Raw genomic sequence first — 19,572 nt, forward strand, 5'->3', positions numbered from 1 at the left:
CTCAAATGCATTCCCAAAATCGTGCAGCCATATAGTTTCTCTTGATATCAGCATGTTCACAGTTGTTTCGGGTTTTTTTTACAGGGACCAGATGCCACTGATGAGTCTTGCTGACCTAAACATTCACATGAGTCTCTGTACATGAACATGGTAAAATGAAAAATCAAACACCTTGGAAATGACAGGTATGTATATGTCTCAATAGTACAAAGGTGTGTGACTGTTCAAGTTTCTGTCTTTAGATCAGTGTGTTCAATAATGTGTTTTTTTTTGTCCTTTGTTGTGTATCTTTGGATTATGTTGTGTTGTAAATAAATCCAAACAATTAAAAAGCCAATCTTTTTTTAAATCTCTCCTCATTCTTTGTGTAAGGTTCCTCATAATGATAGGGCCTGATAGCACCTGATAGGGTCATTATGGGAGGGTCTTTGTCTTTCTCAGGTGTGAAACACATCAATATTCATGATGATTCAGGATGATTTTCACATAGTTTTGGAGCAAATATTCTAGGCTACTTGATACGATTTTCAAAAGTCTTGTGAAGAAATAATCAGTATGGGTTTCATGACCTTATTTCAGTGATTTTTTTTTCTTCACAAACCACGCATAAACATCATTATCTCAAAACTACAAACTTTTACATACATGCTGTTGACATATTATTGTAGCAGAGTTTGTGCTGAATACAGAGCAGTCAGACTTTAGCCATGAAAATGTCACAAATAACAGAAATAAGCACAAATGTCGGAGCATGTCAGAACACTTCCAGGGCCCAGAAAATACCTCAGACCCCCGAGGGTTAAAGGTGATCATTATTGATAAACCCTCAAGTAAGCATTTCAGGAAGTGTGTCCCTATATATGTCCCAGGTTTTTGGCACCTGAGAACACACACAAACTGTGTTTTATGTATTTGGTTGAGGAGCACATGCATTCAGTTCTCGAGGGATCTGAATGTGCCTATTGTGAGAAATTCACAATGCGTAAGCTCTGGCCCTATTCTCTAGGGATGTGAGACAGGCGTCTGCGCCCACGGCACAGCGGAGACTGAAGTCATGGGGATCGCTGGTCAAGGTGGCTGAGGAGTTCGAGAAAGGTATGGCTCTATCGCATTCCTCAGTCACCGACTCAAGCGATCTGCTGGATCAGGATGTACTGTCTCTTTAGTCTTCTGATCCAGCAAATAGCATGTTGGATGAGGCGGATGTGGTTAAGTAGGGCGAGGATATCGCTTGTAGTGAGCCCTCTCAGCCTGCCAGCCAGGCATACGAGGAGTTGTTGGAGGTGATGGCCCATGCCACACTAGATTGGATCTAGTTTGGGGGCAGGCAAGACAGGAAATCGCTTGTGGCAGACTCAACGAGAGGGTCCTGTCAGGCCATAACCGTACCACAGATTTAAGCCCACCAAACAAACAGCCGCTGCCATTGCTTGTTCAAGGGCGGCAACTGTGGCAACATAGAAGCATCTGTGGTTGAACTTGACGGACATCAAAACTTTTCGACATGTCTGTAGAGACGGTGGTCGGGGAACTTTAGAGAGGCGAGGGCACGTCAGCTGCTTTCAGGAAGTACATCTTCAACTAAAATCTCTGGGGGACCTGGTCCATCACAGTCTGAGGACTGGAGCCAGGGCCCGAGGGAGAGCATAGCCACTCTGGCTCGCATAGGCACAGCAAATGAGGAGAGGATGGCGGAGTGGATATTTGTTAACCATACAGTCAATCCAAGACGCAGTGTTGAGTTCCACTTCAACAGGAAACGTCTCAGGTTACGACTGTAACCATGGTTCCCTGAAAAGGGGATCGAGAAACTGCATCTCATTGCAATGTCTCCAGCCTGCCTGCTCGTCTCCTTTAGACAAGGAAGTTGATGACATACAGTACTTCGCAGATGCCCTCTTATACTCATAGGCGCTTCGGTAATGATGTCATGGACTGTCGTTGGACAATAAAATTGTTGTGTTTACACACAAGCTTCAGTCAAGCCCAAACAGCAACCCGGAAGATACTTTTCGAACACACAGAGGGAATCACAACATCACCCAGATGGAAGGTACCCTAAATGAAGAGTTTAGGATTAGCAGCTAAAATAAATGGAACACTAAAGAGGGCCACTATATTGAGATCACAGGGCCAGTCGTGCTGTGTGCAGTTCAACACAGTTCAACCATTGCAATTAAACATTCCAAAAAAACTGTCCCTGCTGGAACAATGAAGCAAACCACGACAGCCCACAGAGAAAGGACAAAAGCCATAACCTCAAGTGTCAAGCTCAAACACACGATATCCACAGCCACTCCCTAAAACTCAGCCAGGAAGAAACACCAACAACAGCAAAACGTCACGCTTGAATCCAAGAGTCCATTTTAAAGTAGAAAGTATATGTTTTGTATATGCAATTGTGTAGTTTTTTTTATTTTTTTATTTCCACTTTTATAATATAATTTTTATAATAAATTGTCTCATTCTGTTAGTATCCTATGCTGTGATGTCACATACAAAACTTCTAAAGCCAAAAAAATAATACATCTATAAACAATCATAGACATGACCATTTTTATTCGGTTGCAATTGAGATTAATTATATTATTTCAATGCATTCTCATCCTTTGGCCTCAGGTGACGCCATATGACATTTCGTCGAAATCTTACGCACATGGCATCCTTTAGCGTCAATATAAGACGCACTGTTATGGGTAGGTTTAGGTCTGGGGTCGGGTTACGGTTATGACGACTTGGGATCTGCGTCTCATATTCACGCTAAACGATGCCATGTGCGTAAGATTTCAACGAAATGTCCAAAGCGTCACATGTATGACGCCAAAGGATGAGAACGGGCTGATTATTTCAGTCAATACTGTATGACATTTTTTTTTCTTACAGTATTTGATGTACTTGCGAAAACGTTCAGTTCAGATATTATGAAAAAAAAAAAAAAAAATGGGACCCATTTTTTAAATGTAACAGGTCCACTATCAGGCTGCCTATAGAAGGCAGGCGTAAACAGACAGCGTGATACTTGATTTGTGGGGGGATCTTCTCCAGTCATTTGTCAGAATTGGAAACACAGACACTATTTTATACACAAATGTAGCCCATCCCTCCCACACAGTGAGAGGAAAGGTGGAAGGAGGTGAGATTTAGGACGCAGAATGTGTGGTCTGAGCATTCAAAGCAAATGAAATGTACCAGAATCAAAGTGAAACGGCACTCAGTTTATGAAAGATAAGACCCAGTATGTGTTTAAAGTAACTTGTAGACATCCCCTAAATCTCTTTGAGTAAACAATGATGTTCAGTGTAACAGAGCTGTAGAACTTTTTATTAGACAAGGGATTTTTATGTAAGTACGTAGTGCTTTCTTCTTCAGATAAATAAAGGGTCCCGAGCAGGTCCAGAATTTACTTTTTGAATGGGTGTGAATTAAGAAAAGTAACTGACTAAATATTTCTTAACAGCCATAAAACTATTCTGCATTATTTATATACGCTATACATTGTGTTATGCTTGTAATAACATAAATATTCACCTTTCGAAATATTGAGAATTCAAAGTATTGCAATTTAAACCATGCAGAATGTTAACCATCCAACTGTCCAGCAATGTCAAATGTACTGGCCAAAGTCATTTTTACTAACACTTGTTTCTTAATATTAAGCCTAAAATGTGTTATTATATCCCTATTAGCAGGATAGTATGACATCTGTCTTAAAATGCAAGATATTTAAAGTGTACCTAAAGTATAATTGCAGTTCCATTTTAGCACAATCCAACATATTTAAGTATATTTGGCAGACTTTAAGTATATAAATTTAGTATATCAAAAAGTACAATTGCAGGGTATCTTAAGCACATAAATATGTAAATATATTTGTAGTATACTTAGCATAAAAGAAATGTTATTTCAAATGTATTTTGGTATATTTATTTTTCACTAGGGCTATATCAAAGAACACAAATAACTGGTGTTCAGATGTCCTGGTTTCACCTCCCTTCTTAAAATTACTGTAAGTATCCTCAATGTATTGAAAGTAAAAAAAAACTCTGTTCAGTAAAAACTGTAATTAAACTTTAATTACAGACCTGTTTTTTTTGCCAAATTCCGACAGCACTGAATCAGTATTGACATGTAATTAATAATCATGCAATAAGACTATGACAATTACTTAAGTAATTTTAGAGCATTTGATTACTTTTGGATTTCTTCTGCAGCCAGTTGGAACACCCTTAATTATAATAATAATGGTTTTCTTAAATTAAGGAGTTTGTTGAATCGGATCCATGATAAACTCCAAACACCTGTTTACCTAATTTGCATACACTCATGTTCTGCTGTTTTTTTTTTTTTTTTATGTACTCTGTTGCTTGTAACCTGTGTTCTTTATTTCATTAAAATAATCACTATACAATATTTTAGACATAAGACCGTGAAGACAGTCACAAACTTAACACAATAAGTTCACTGCAGCCAGAGGCGCCGCTAAGGAGGGGAAAGTTGGGATGATTCTAAGGGCCCACACACACTTTTGGGGCAATATTCTTTCATAGGGCCCAAAACTTCTAGCGGCGCCCCTGACTGCAACACTCACCCAATGCTTGCCAACAGAAAACATGAAACGCACGAGTTTGCCCTCGGATGTTATACATAAAACAAAACAGTCATTCATTTGTGAGGAGTTTCATGATTTTTTATTTATTGCAAGAAAACAAATAGCACTGCATTTAATACATTATCATGAATATTAAAAAGGAAAGAGAAAGAGAGAGAAAAATACAGACAAATGACACCTGAACCAGTAAGAAAAATATGATCATAATTCTTTAGAAACTTGTTGTTCTTGTTGTTATCAGTAAGTTTAAGAGATTTTATAATATAAGGGAAATCTCAGAGATGATAAAGACGTCTCTTTTCAAAGGTGTGAGCAATAATAACTCTAAAGAAGAGTTATTAAAATCATTCTCATGCAGATGCATTGTGCTCACACCTTTGAAAAGAGAAGAAATCTAGGCAAAGTCTTGTTTTTGTTAATAAAGTGAGGAGTTATACAGTAAAGGTGAACGCGATCTGTGACGTGGATGACGTTGGTAATATCGCGAGATAACACGGGATGAATATGGCCGCAGTTAAACTACAGAGGAGTGTTGTGAGTCAGACTGGAAAACACACTGCTTCTGTTATCTTTCTTCATGGCTCAGGTGATTTGAAGAGTTATTAAAATCTTTCTCACGCAGATGCATTGTGCTCACACCTTTGAAAAGAGAAGTTTTACAAACCGGAACTGAATAGCGCACTGAGCGCAGTTCACGCATGACAGCTGAATGAAACGCAAGAGACGCGGTTTAACTGTATCTAATGTCGTTGAAACGCACCGATTGATGTGAAACTTCGTCTGACTTGTTCAAAGACAAGCAATTAAAAGAATTAGTGCAGACAGCGCAATAATTGAATGAACTACGGCTATCTCTCTCTTGCATATAGGTAGCCTATGTGACCACACACTGAAAGCGTTTAAAATCTGTTCACCCTCATAGCATGTGTGCATCAATCTAAATCAGGGCTACTCGACTTCGGAGGGCTGCATTTTAAACCACATAAAGTGCAAAGGGACACAAACTTGGATCATAAGACCTTTATTTAGGCATACTTAAGACAATAGTTGTAGTTTTACTGCGTATTTACAGTTAAACATCTAGCTAAGTCTTACTGGTCCTTTAATGGTTGTCCTATTTAAACTAAGTGTCACTGAACATGGAAAAAAAGGATTAATAGTTTGTCTTGCTGTTGCCTATTCTTAATGGAAAAATGCATTTATACGCAGAGTATGAAAAAAATGCCAAAATGCATGAAGAAAAACATTCTTGAGCAAATAAACTTAACAAGAACTGATTAAAAGAAGTCCTTTCCAGTGAAAAATCTGCACTGTTTTCACAAGTAATTTCAGGTGTGGCTGATCTGAGACAGTCTGAGACAACTTTTTATAGTCTTTTTTTATACTCCATTGCACCTTTTTAATACTTTTTATAGTGCCTATTTATACTCTGGGTTGCTTTACAAAGGTTTCATTATTATTATTATTATTAATTATTAGCTCTACCTTTTAACTTGGTCAGAATCCCCCAAAAAAAATTTCATTCTGTCACAGTCTCACGAATCCTCTAATTATAACCAATATTGTAAACACGATAAATAAAAGATCCTCTGTGAGTTCAATAAAGTAACGACAGCTTGTAATGGTAGCGCTGTCTGCTTGCTTTCTGTTTATAACACATTTACATTAAGAATATAGTTTTTTTCATCCTGCTAAGAAGACCATCAACCACATAGACATTGCAAAGTTTCAGGAGTGTCAACTGCAATAAATGATGCAAAAATAAAGTTACTTAGTTTTTAACTTAGGCGCACCGTCTCACGCATTTGATAGCGTGCGTGAACACAGGTGCTCGACACACTAAGATTTACATTGAAGGGAACTTCATACCTAGAGACTCGGGTGGGTTCTTTAGACTTGGGCCACGAAGCCTCTGAATTGGGACGCAGCTTATAATACGCATTGCAACTCAGAACACCTTAACAGCCATATACTTATTCAACATGCAACTAATATTTTCTTGTAGATATGTTTTCATGCAAATATTGTGTTTGTTCTATTTGAATATGTTTAAACGCAAGTTTAGTTTAGACACAATTGAACAATTTAATCCAGTGTGGCTGCGTAATAACTTTCTTCCGTTTCAATTAGGAGACACGGGGCCAGGTTTGCTCAGCTGGGTTTGTGATGTTTTGGGACAAAACCTGGCATTTGAAAACATCCGGGTGATTTATCCCACAGCGCCATCCAGGTAAACACCCTGAACATTATAATTCATACAACTCTTTATGTCAAGTGTCAAGCTTATTGTCAAGTGGACAATAAGCCCACTAAGCTAAGAACTCAAACTATTATATAAACAGCATTAACTGAATTCATTGTTTACAAACTTACTACCATATTATTAAAAAAAATCATATATACTGCATATATTATATATATATATATATGGACTAGGTACAGATAGATAGTGAAAGAAAAATTGATTAATAACTATTTAGATATCTGTAAGAAAACAAGTAAAACTTATATTTGGGAGGGCATGCACTATATTTTATTTCTTAAATAAAAACCTTTATAGAAACAATTTTATAACTTAACTCTTTCCCTGCCTGTGTTTTAATTTTAAGTGGTCAGCCAGCACCAGCATTTTTGGACTAATTTTTTATACAAAAAGCTGAGAAAATCATGTTTTTGTCAAAGACTCAGGCAATTCTAGGATGTCAATATTAGGGGGGCTCAACCCCCAATGAGGGTATGATTATATTATACAATAATATATAATTATATAATAATTTAATACATTGTTTGTATACTAGATTAGGCATGAACAATACAGTAGGTTCTACTATTTATCAAGTCAATCCCTGAACATTAAAATTATTTCTAATAATTTTAAAATATCCAGCATATTCATTAAGAATATAGACAAAATTGTAATAATTTAATTGTCTATATTGTCAATTTGTGGGAAAATTATTTTATATATGCAGTATATATATTTTTTTTTAGTGCTGGGCAACGATTAATCACGATTAAATAAAAGTTTGTGTTTACATAATAAATGAGTGTGTACTGTGTATAATTATTTTGTATATATAAAATATAAATACACACATATGCATGTATATATTTAAGAAATATTTACATGTATACTGTATATTTACACAATTTATATTATATATAAATAGAAATATTTTATATATAAATAAAAAAAATTCTTAAATATATACATGCATGTGTGTTTATTTATATATGCAAAATAATTATACACAGTACACACACATATGTAAGCACAAACTTTTATTTTGGATGCGATTAATCGTAATGTAATGTTTTAAACACTATTATTTTTTTAAATTACGTTTGTGCTGTACAATTAACTTTGAACTTTCGTGGAGGATTTCTGTCATCTGGTGGAAAACAAACACACTGTTAAAGGGTTAGTTCACCCAAAAATGAAAATGATGTCATTAATGACTCTCCCTCATGTCGTCCCAAGCCCGTAAGACCTCCGTTCATCTTCAGAACACAGTTTAAGATATTTTAGATTTAGTCCGAGAGTTTTCTGTCCCTCCATTGTAAATGTATGTACGGTATACTGTCCTTGTCCAGAAAGGAGATAAAGACATCATCAAAGTAGTCCATGTGACATCAGTGGGTTAGTTAGAATGTGTTGAAGCATCGAAAATACATTTTGGTCCAAAAATAACAAAAACTACGACTTTATTCAGCATTGTATTGTCTTGCGGTTCTGTTGTGGATCCGCGTTCAGTGCCGCTGCTGATGTAAGACGCTGCTGACGTGTGTCTGGTGTGTGTGTGTGTGTGTGTATTCTGGTTCTGTTGTGGATCCGCGTTCAGTGCCGCCGCTGACGTAAGACGCTGCTGACGTGTGTCTGGTGTGTGTGTGTGTGTGTGTGTGTGTGTGTGTGTGTGTGTGTGTGTGTGTGTGTGTGTGTCTTGCGGTTCTGTTGTGGATCCGCGTTCAGTGCCGCTGCTGACGTAAGACGCTGCTGACGTGTGTTTGGTGTGTGTATGTGTGTATTCCGGTTCTGTTGTGGATCCGCGTTCAGTGCCGCCGCTGACGTAAGACGCTGCTGACGTGTGTCTGGTGTGTGTGTGTGTGTGTGTGTGTGTGTGTGTGTGTGTGTGTGTGTGTGTGTGTGTGTGTCTTGCGGTTCTGTTGTGGATCCGCGTTCAGTGCCGCTGCTGACGTAAGACGCTGCTGACGTGTGTTTGGTGTGTGTGTGTGTGTATTCCGGTTCTGTTGTGGATCCGCGTTCAGTGCCGCTGCTGACGTAAGACGCTGCTGACGTGTGTCTGGTGTGTGTGTGTGTGTGTGACGTAAGACGCTGCTGACGTGTGTCTGGTGCGCCCGTGCTTCGTTTACAGTCTGAGGGAGACGCACGCTGGAAACAAAACAATCTTCGCAAACATGTCTAAGGATTTCCACACAGAGGAAGACTTGCATTTTTTTTGCCCAGCCATTTGAACCCGAATACACGGACGCACCAGACACACGTCAGCAGCGTCTTACGTCAGCAGCGGCACTGAACGCGGATCCACAACAGAACCGGAAGACAATACAATGCTGAATAAAGTCCTAGTTTTTGTTATTTTTGGACCAAAATGTATTTTCGATGCTTCAACACACTCTAACTAACCCACTGATGTCACATGGACTACTTTGATGATGTCTTTATTTCCTTTCTGGACAAGGACAGTATACCGTACATACATTTACAATGGAGGGACAGAAAGCTCTCGGACTAAATCTAAAATATCTTAAACTGTGTTCTGAAGATGAACGGAGGTCTTACGGGCTTGGGACGACATGAGGGAGAGTCATTAATGACATCATTTTCATTTTTGGGTGAACTAACCCTTTAACATGAAAACGACATGAACTTACCACTATAACCAGTAGATGGCTGCAGAGGAACACTCATTAGCTCATTTGGCATTTCCACTCTCTTTTACAGGTCTTTTCGCGTGTTTTGCTTTTGGATTTATTATTAAATTAGTATTATAACAAATTTCTGCAATTTTATTGCACTTAAGTATGAAGTGTAGCAAGAGTAGGAAAAGTCACAAAGTCTAATTCCATTTAGATGAAAGGAATTTCATAGAATTTTACAGTGGATGGATTGCTCCTGCATCATATTATGTAAACTGCGTTTATGACAAAGAACTACACAGATGCAGATATCATAACAATCTATCAATAAATGCACACACGTCATGCTCTGCTTCTGACGCTGGCGCTGTGCCGCTACGGATTGAGGAACACACTGAAAAACGCTGACTAAAATACGGGGAGGAGCCTGCCACCGTTTTCAAGGGCACTGAGGCGGTCACGAATTAATGTACGGAGTTAATCGCAGATATTTACGGGGGCTGGGTGGAAATTTCGGGGGGGATAAAGCCCTCCTAAAATTGCCCTGGTTTTCGCATTCAGAAGATTTGTAATAGCGCCCCCTACCGTATAACAGTGAACACAGGAATTGCCGGGAAAACTCGTCAATGGTGGGGAAGCGCTGTCATAAATGACGGAAAATCTCGTCAATTGCGGGGAAAGAGTTAAATGAAGATAAGATTACATCTTTTGACCTGTTAAAGCTGAAATTCAGTTAATTCCAAACATTTTACAAAGCATTTTCCACAACTGTGTGAATGCAGTAATTAACATAATGAACTTCTCTAGCATTGTTTTATTAGAATTATTACTTTGTCTGTTTTACTGCTGTAATTGATTGTTTTTAGGCCGTACACACCCATGCGAGGGGCTCTGTCTCATGTGTGGTTTGATCGTCACAAGATTTCCCAGGATTGCCCGGAACACTTGGAGTCTATAGATTCCATGTGTGATCATTTAAGCGCCATTGTCCAAGATGAGATCCGAGCCGGGATACCTAAACACAGGATGGTTATTGGTATGGCTACTGGCTTATCTCTCCCGTGTCCTCTCCACAACTCTCTCTCTCTTCTCCCCATCCATCTATCTCTCCCTGCCTTATTGCTTTCTCTGTCTTACACACTCTCACACTCCACTTGTTCCAAATTAAGCAGAGTCTCAGACCACTGCTCATAAGTCTCTCCCTCGTTTTGTAAAATGAAGAATGAAACTTATCAAGTTTCTTATTCCTTTCATTTGTTGCCAGAATGGGCCAAAAAGAATTTCTGGATGAATCTCAGGTTCCTGCTAAGCTTTATCTCAAAATATTTGGGTTATGGGGTCCACAAATATATCACAATGAGATAAAAGTGGCAGAAAATCATTCAGTAAAAAGAGATTTTAGCAGAACCCAGGCTGGATAGGCAATAAAGGAAGTTACGTTTTGCTCAGGGAGTTAAACCCAATGGCAACAGTTAAGGAAGGGTTAACCGACAAGCCAATAACACATAAATACCTTAAAATAGTTGCGAATAAAATGTGAAAAGCGCAACAACAACAAAAAAAGTCTTTGTGTGAAAAGGCTTGTGTGGAAGGACAGAAAAGCCCCTGAACTCAGTTCCAAAGAAACTGATTCAAAAAACACATGTTCCTGTGAGACTGCTGAAATATTATCTTCCTAAATCATAACATTTTGTCATTAACTATAAATACTCATTGGAGTCACTCTGCACGCTGGAGAAACGAAGTGGTCTGTACGCTGAGTCCACTTCCCAGGCTGACGGACTGACAAGCGCCAGAACTTTCCATGGAAAACGGTTTCATATATGGATTGTGTTTTTCAATCTTTTAGGTGTCGTAGTTAATGGGAAAAGCCCAAGTCAAACATGCATGCACAGATTATTTTTAGCCAAACAACTACAGTATGTGGATTTCTCAAGTTTCTGTCTCTTTGATTAGATGAGGAGTGCATAAAGGGGAAAGTAGTAGACCTGTTAATTAGTCCTGGAGAGATACGCGGTCACATCATCTCTACGAGAGGTTTAAAGAACATGTGAACTCCATCTATCCTCTGTCTCAACATGACTCCTCCATCTGCTCTGACAGACTGATGGGTAGTACATGTTCACTTTCCCAGATGTAGTGCCCAGATTTGCCCAGATGTGTAAGATTAAGCACAGGCATGAAAGAAGAAAAATTGAGTTTTGATGATGTGGAACTCAAGGCTAGCTTTCTTTTCTTTCTTTTTAAATATTTAATTCACGACTTACTGTTTTTTAGCTTGGCTGGACTGCAGATCTTGGGCTACTGTAGACCACTTTAAATTACATACACTTATTAATGCCGTCATGACGCTCCAGAGTGAGAAGGGTTTCATAACTAAAGGAACAGTTCACTCAGACATAAAACTTCTGTTATAGACTGTTTACAATGTGCAACAATAATGCCATTATTGACAATAAATAGTGTATGCATGCCTGTATAATGCAATTAAGGACAGACCCTGACACGAGTGGGTTGCAAAAATATAATTTAACACATATATCAAATTTGTAGTTTGATAAATCAATGACTCATCAAGACCGATGTGTCTGCCACTGCCAAATGAGAGAAGATGTCTCTACACGGAAAAGGTTTACAAACCATGCCTGCACGCTACTAGCAAAACCACCTGCGATTTGTCACTTGTTGCATGCCTTTCATTGAAAACTAGCTAAATGTGAACACAAAATGATACATTTACAATTACAGTGATTCCTTTCCCATCTAAGAAGTTTAGTTCCATAATCATGAAATGTTAGGGTTTCACATTTCCATAGTCTTTCATTTTGAGACCCTGGCTCTGTTATATGAGACAAGGTAAATAGTTCCTTCTGAAAAAAAGTACACTTTAGCATATTTTACTGTGAGTACTTATTATGGAAATAATATACTTTGAAAGAATATGTTTGAAGGGATACTTCACCTCTGGAAAGATGAATGTGTATTTAAAATGGTCATTTATTTAGAAGAAATGTGAAATTAATTTGGAGCTTTCTAGACTGAGAAAAGCCAGAAAATTTATTTTTGGCTTATGTGGATGAAAGACAGCAACTCCCAGAATGCACTTGCTTCGCTGCCCTAGGAGGCCACGCCTACCGGTAACAGAGCGCAGTCGTTAAACAACAAGTCTAGGCTACTAGTGAGTCTCCGTGATGAGTCTGCCCGAAAATGTGTTTCGAGATCGCCCAAAATGTCCGGGATTCGGCTTTTGCGTTCTACAGTCGCCATTCATCATGTTTACTGTGGCGAGCAGGACGAGTGAGGGCCGCGGGAGAACGGCGCGAGTCATGTTTACTGTGGCGAGCAGGACGAGTGAGGGCCGCGGGAGGACGACACGAGTCATGTTTACTGTGGCGAGCAGGACGAGTGAGGGCCGCGGGAGAACGACACGAGTCATGTTTACTGTGGCGAGCAGGACGAGTGAGGGCCGCGGGAGAACGACACGAGTCATGTTTACTGTGGCGAGCAGGACGAGTGAGGGCCGCGGGAGAACGACACGAGTCATGTTTACTGTGGCGAGCAGGACGAGTGAGGGCCGCGGGAGAACGACACGAGTCATGTTTACTGTGGCGAGCAGGACGAGTGAGGGCCGCGGGAGAACGACACGAGTCATGTTTACTGCGGCGAGTAGGACGAGTGAGGGCCGCGGGAGGACGACACGAGTCATGTTTACTGTGGCGAGCAGGACGAGTGAGGGCCGCGGGAGGACGACACGAGTCATGTTTACTGTGGCGAGCAGGACGAGTGAGGGCCGCGGGAGAACGGCGCGAGTCATGTTTACTGTGGCGAGCAGGACGAGTGAGGGCCGCGGGAGGACGACACGAGTCATGTTTACTGTGGCGAGCAGGACGAGTGAGGGCCGCGGGAGGACGACACGAGTCATGTTTACTGTGGCGAGCAGGACGAGTGAGGGCCGCGGGAGAACGACACGAGTCATGTTTACTGTGGCGAGCAGGACGAGTGAGGGCCGCGGGAGAACGACACGAGTCATGTTTACTGTGGCGAGCAGGACGAGTGAGGGCCGCGGGAGAACGACACGAGTCATGTTTACTGCGGCGAGTAGGACGAGTGAGGGCCGCGGGAGAACGACACGAGTCATGTTTACTGTGGCGAGCAGGACGAGTGAGGGCCGCGGGAGAACGACACGAGTCATGTTTACTGTGGCGAGCAGGACGAGTGAGGGCCGCGGGAGAACGGCGCGAGTCATGTTTACTGTGGCGAGCAGGACGAGTGAGGGCCGCGGGAGAACGACACGAGTCATGTTTACTGTGGCGAGCAGGACGAGTGAGGGCCGCGGGAGGACGACACGAGTCATGTTTACTGTGGCGAGCAGGACGAGTGAGGGCCGCGGGAGAACGACACGAGTCATGTTTACTGTGGCGAGCAGGACGAGTGAGGGCCGCGGGAGAACGACACGAGTCATGTTTACTGTGGCGAGCAGGACGAGTGAGGGCCGCGGGAGAACGACACGAGTCATGTTTACTGTGGCGAGCAGGACGAGTGAGGGCCGCGGGAGAACGACACGAGTCATGTTTACTGTGGCGAGCAGGACGAGTGAGGGCCGCGGGAGAACGACACGAGTCATGTTTACTGTGGCGAGCAGGACGAGTGAGGGCCGCGGGAGAACGGCGCGAGTCATGTTTACTGTGGCGAGCAGGACGAGTGAGGGCCGCGGGAGAACGACACGAGTCATGTTTACTGTGGCGAGCAGGACGAGTGAGGGCCGCGGGAGAACGACACGAGTCATGTTTACTGTGGCGAGCAGGACGAGTGAGGGCCGCAGGAGAACGACACGAGTCATGTTTACTGCGGCGAGCAGGACGAGTGAGGGCCGCGGGAGAACGACACGAGTCATGTTTACTGTGGCGAGCAGGACGAGTGAGGGCCGCGGGAGAACGGCACGAGTCATGTTTACTGTGGCGAGCAGGACGAGTGAGGGCCGCGGGAGAACGACACGAGTCATGTTTACTGTGGCGAGCAGGACGAGTGAGGGCCGCGGGAGAACGGCGCGAGTCATGTTTACTGTGCAGGACGAGTGAGGGCCGCGGGAGAACGGCACGAGTCATGTTTACTGTGGCGAGCAGGACGAGTGAGGGCCGCGGGAGAACGGCGCGAGTCATGTTTACTGTGGCGAGCAGGACGAGTGAGGGCCGCGGGAGAACGACACGAGTCATGTTTACTGTGGCGAGCAGGACGAGTGAGGGCCGCGGGAGAACGGCGCGAGTCATGTTTACTGTGGCGAGCAGGACGAGTGAGGGCCGCGGGAGAACGACACGAGTCATGTTTACTGTGGCGAGCAGGACGAGTGAGGGCCGCGGGAGAACGACACGAGTCATGTTTACTGTGGCGAGCAGGACGAGTGAGGGCCGCAGGAGAACGACACGAGTCATGTTTACTGTGGCGAGCAGGACGAGTGAGGGCCGCGGGAGAACGGCACGAGTCATGTTTACTGTGGCGAGCAGGACGAGTGAGGGCCGCGGGAGAACAACACGAGTCATGTTTACTGTGGCGAGCAGGACGAGTGAGGGCCGCGGGAGAACGACACGAGTCATGTTTACTGTGGCGAGCAGGACGAGTGAGGGCCGCGGGAGAACGACACGAGTCATGTTTACTGTGGCGAGCAGGACGAGTGAGGGCCGCGGGAGAACGACACGAGTCATGTTTACTGCGGCGAGCAGGACGAGTGAGGGCCGCGGGAGAACGACACGAGTCATGTTTACTGTGGCGAGCAGGACGAGTGAGGGCCGCGGGAGAACGGCACGAGTCATGTTTACTGTGGCGAGCAGGACGAGTGAGGGCCGCGGGAGAACGACACGAGTCATGTTTACTGTGGCGAGCAGGACGAGTGAGGGCCGCGGGAGAACGGCGCGAGTCATGTTTACTGTGCAGGACGAGTGAGGGCCGCGGGAGAACGGCACGAGTCATGTTTACTGTGGCGAGCAGGACGAGTGAGGGCCGCGGGAGAACGACACGAGTCATGTTTACTGTGGCGAGCAGGACGAGTGAGGGCCGCAGGAGAACGACACGAGTCATGTTTACTGCGGCGAGCAGGACGAGTGAGGGCCGCGGGAGAACGACACGAGTCATGTTTACTGTGGCGAGCAGGACGAGTGAGGGCCGCGGGAGAACGGCACGAGTCATGTTTACTGTGGCGAGCAGGACGAGTGAGGGCCGCGGGAGAACGACACGAGTCATGTTTACTGTGGCGAGCAGGACGAGTGAGGGCCGCGGGAGAACGGCGCGAGTCATGTTTACTGTGCAGGACGAGTGAGGGCCGCGGGAGAACGGCACGAGTCATGTTTACTGTGGCGAGCAGGACGAGTGAGGGCCGCGGGAGAACGGCGCGAGTCATGTTTACTGTGGCGAGCAGGACGAGTGAGGGCCGCCGGAGAACGACACGAGTCATGTTGACTGTGGCGAGCAGGACGAGTGAGGGCCGCGGGAGAACGGCACGAGTCATGTTTACTGTGGCGAGCAGGACGAGTGAGGGCCGCGGGAGAACGACACGAGTCATGTTTACTGTGGCGAGCAGGACGAGTGAGGGCCGCGGGAGAACGGCGCGAGTCATGTTTACTGTGCAGGACGAGTGAGGGCCGCGGGAGGACGACACGAGTCATGTTTACTGTGGCGAGCAGGACGAGTGAGGGCCGTGGGAGAACGACACGAGTCATGTTTACTGCGGCGAGCAGGACGAGTGAGGGCCGCGGGAGAACGACACGAGTCATGTTTACTGTGGCGAGCAGGACGAGTGAGGGCCGCGGGAGAACGACGCGAGTCATGTTTACTGTGGCGAGCAGGACGAGTGAGGGCCGCGGGAGAACGACACGAGTCATGTTTACTGTGGCGAGCAGGACGAGTGAGGGCCGCGGGAGGACGACACGAGTCATGTTTACTGTGGCGAGCAGGACGAGTGAGGGCCGCGGGAGAACGACACGAGTCATGTTTACTGTGGCGAGCAGGACGAGTGAGGGCCGTGGGAGAACGACACGAGTCATGTTTACTGCGGCGAGCAGGACGAGTGAGGGCCGCGGGAGAACGGCGCGAGGCCGGTGGCGGGATTACCGGTGAGCGACACCTGTGAGACGCACCGCTCTCGTATCTCTCACGGAGGAGCGGGAATTTTTCTTAGCAATGTTAAAACGCACATCAACCGATCACTTGTTTAGCGTTCATGTAAACACTACATTCAGATTCACCAATCGGAATGAATTCAGTTAGATTGAAACAAAAGGTGTGCATGTAAACAATGAATGGCGACTGCAGAAAGCAAAAGCTGAATCCCAGACATCGACGGCCGGACATGTCCGGGAAAAAGAGGATGGTGACCCCTACTACTCAGCTTTCTCCACAGAATAAGAGCCTGCTAGCTTAGCTTCCAAAAAAAGATGGCTGACACTATGTGTCCGTTCTGTGAGTGAGATCCAGCCTCTATGGGCGGGTTGAGAACATGCGGGACAGCTCCTACTACTGACTGTAGTCTTTAGCCTCTGGACAAAAAATCCTCCGATGACGCAAAATGACGATTTTTACATCATCTGAGGATTTTTCCAGACAAAAAATACATAAATCTCTCGTCTCAGGGGGATATGAGGGTGGAAAGCACGGTAATTCGAAAATACTACAGGTTTCCTACTAATACAAAGCTTAATGCCTAAATCCTGAAGTATCCCTTTGAGTGTGTATTCTTTTGCAATGTTTTTGGACACCTAATTGCAAATAAATAAAAATGTATTTTAGTTTAAATTTATATTACATGCAATTACCTGAACTTTAGAGTGCTTTTTTCATCCACTCAAGTACAAATGTAATTTCATAAACATTTCTATTGTCTTTAAAATATGGTTAAAGTGATCTGCTGAATGTACTGACAAGCATTTATAGTAAACTAAAATTTATTTTAATGTAATTTCTTTTGAAACTTGTGTCATGTATTTAAATGTATTTGTAATTACACGTTTGTAATTTAAAATATATTAACTTCGAATGTAATATCACATTACAGTTAAAATTATAATCAAGTATTTTACATGTGCTTTAGTATGTTAGTCAACACATCAAAACAAGTGTACGTTAAAGCATGACAAAAGTTTATTATGACAATGATTTTAAATAGCCTTACAATTTGGCATTATTACAAAGTGCAGTGTAAAAGTGTACTAAAAGGGTTAGTTCACTCAACAATTATCCCATAATTTACTCATCCTCAAGCCATCCTAGGGGTATATGACTTTCTTCTTTCAGCCAAACACAATCTGAGTTATATTTATAAATATCCTGGCTCTTCCAAGCTTTATAATGTGAGTGAATGGTATCTTAGATTTTGAAGCCCAAAAAACCTCATCCATCCATCATAAAAATAAAAATAATCCATGTGGTTCCAGGGGTTAATAAAGGCCTTCTGAACTATAATCACTGGCTTCTATGTGAGCCTAGTTCCGGTGGAAGAGTGACCTCTGACCCGACGCTTGATGTAGGAGTAGCGTAAGCTCAGGTGAGAGTAGACGCCTCTCATTTACATTTACATTTATGCATTTGGCAGACGCTTTTATCCAAAGCGACTTGCATTGCATTTCAAGGTACACATTTACATACTTATCAGTTCTTATCAGCCTCTCGCGGTTCAAACAAATAGAGCTGGACAACAAACTCAAGCTCCTCCGACATTTTACTTTAAAAATTCTAGTTTTAGACTTCTAATTCGTGACCGTCTGAAAGAAGAGTCATATTCACCTAGGATGGCTTGAGGATGAGTAAATTACGGGATCATTTTTTATTTTTGGGTGAACTAACACTTTAAAGTCATGAAATTGTACAGTTATCTGCAAGTACAGTTTTTCTAAAACAAACAAACTTTTAAGTAGAACTTCAAGTGTACATTACACATTCAATGCAATTAAGGACTTCTGTTTCACCAGGGGACACTTTCTAAAAATGATTATGTCTCAAAATCAGTGTGATTGAGACTAATGTCTCTGTTTGACACAAGGTGGCTTCTCTATGGGTGGTGCCATGGCACTACATCTGGGTTCCAGGTACCAGCCGGATGTTGCTGGCATCTTCGCTCTGTCCAGCTTTCTTAACAAAGACTCGGTTGTATATCAGGTAGTAAATATTCTTCAGAATGCATGTTGCATATCATGATGTCAAACACCAGAAATAATCTATATTACTTTATGCACAGGCAGTAGAAAATGCAACACAGCGCCCCCTACCTGAGCTCCTCCAGTGTCACGGCACAGCGGATGAGCTGGTTTTCCATAGCTGGGGCAAGGAGACAAACTCACTGTTGGAGAAAGCTGGCCTCAACACGTCTTTCCATTCCTTCCCAGACCTCAACCATCAGTTGTGTCGACAAGAACTGGAGTTACTACGGTCCTGGATCCTTAAGAAACTTTCCCTTTAGAGCATCCTTAATGCTGGACAAAGAACACTCCTTGGCCATATACAACCTAGAATAATCATCGCCATTTTTTTTATTTTTTTTTTTATTTAAATATAAAACTTGAGTCAAACAGTAAAGGAAAACCAAGCAAGCGTGCAGCATACACTACTGTTCAAAAGTTTGGGGTCGGTAAGATTATTAAATGTTTTTGAAAGAATTATCTTCTGGTCACCAAGGCTGCATTTATTTAATTAAAAATACAGTAAAAACAGTAATAATGTGAAAAATTATAACAATTTAAAATAACTGAATCTCCAGCATCATTCCTCCAGTCTTCGTGATGTGACACATGATCCTTCAGAAATCATTCTAATATGATGATTTGCTTCTCAAGAAACATTTCTTATTATCATCAATGTTAAAAACAGTTAGGCTGCTGCTTCATATTTTTTTGGAAACAAATGTATTTTATTTTTCAGGATTCTTTGATGGATAGAAAGTTCTAAAGAACAGCATTTTTTTTAAAATAGAAATCTTTTTTAACAATATAAATGTCTACTTTCACTTTTAATCAATTTAATGCATCGTTGCTGAATAAAAGTATTAATTAAAAAAGAAAAAAAAAACTCAAACTGGTCTCAGAATGTGAATTTTGTAGAATATC

At 42.7% G+C, this 19,572-nt stretch overlaps 1 protein-coding gene across 1 annotated transcript; it reads left to right on the plus strand.

Annotated features, from left to right (window-relative positions):
• Nucleotides 1-5,097: 5,097 nt before the first annotated feature.
• Nucleotides 5,098-19,179, plus strand: lyplal1 (lysophospholipase like 1). Its single transcript, XM_056263107.1, has 5 exons — nucleotides 5,098-5,195; nucleotides 6,740-6,839; nucleotides 10,354-10,523; nucleotides 18,513-18,628; nucleotides 18,708-19,179. Exons 1-5 carry the CDS (start codon nucleotides 5,108-5,110, stop codon nucleotides 18,927-18,929), a joined length of 696 nt encoding a protein of 231 aa, XP_056119082.1. The 5' UTR covers nucleotides 5,098-5,107; the 3' UTR covers nucleotides 18,930-19,179.
• The last annotated feature ends 393 nt before the right edge of the window (nucleotides 19,180-19,572 follow it).

This window comes from Rhinichthys klamathensis, unplaced genomic scaffold (assembly GCF_029890125.1).
Source record: "Rhinichthys klamathensis goyatoka isolate OS25496 unplaced genomic scaffold, OSU_Roscu_1.1 h1tg000198l_1, whole genome shotgun sequence".
NCBI lineage: Eukaryota > Metazoa > Chordata > Actinopteri > Cypriniformes > Leuciscidae > Rhinichthys > Rhinichthys klamathensis.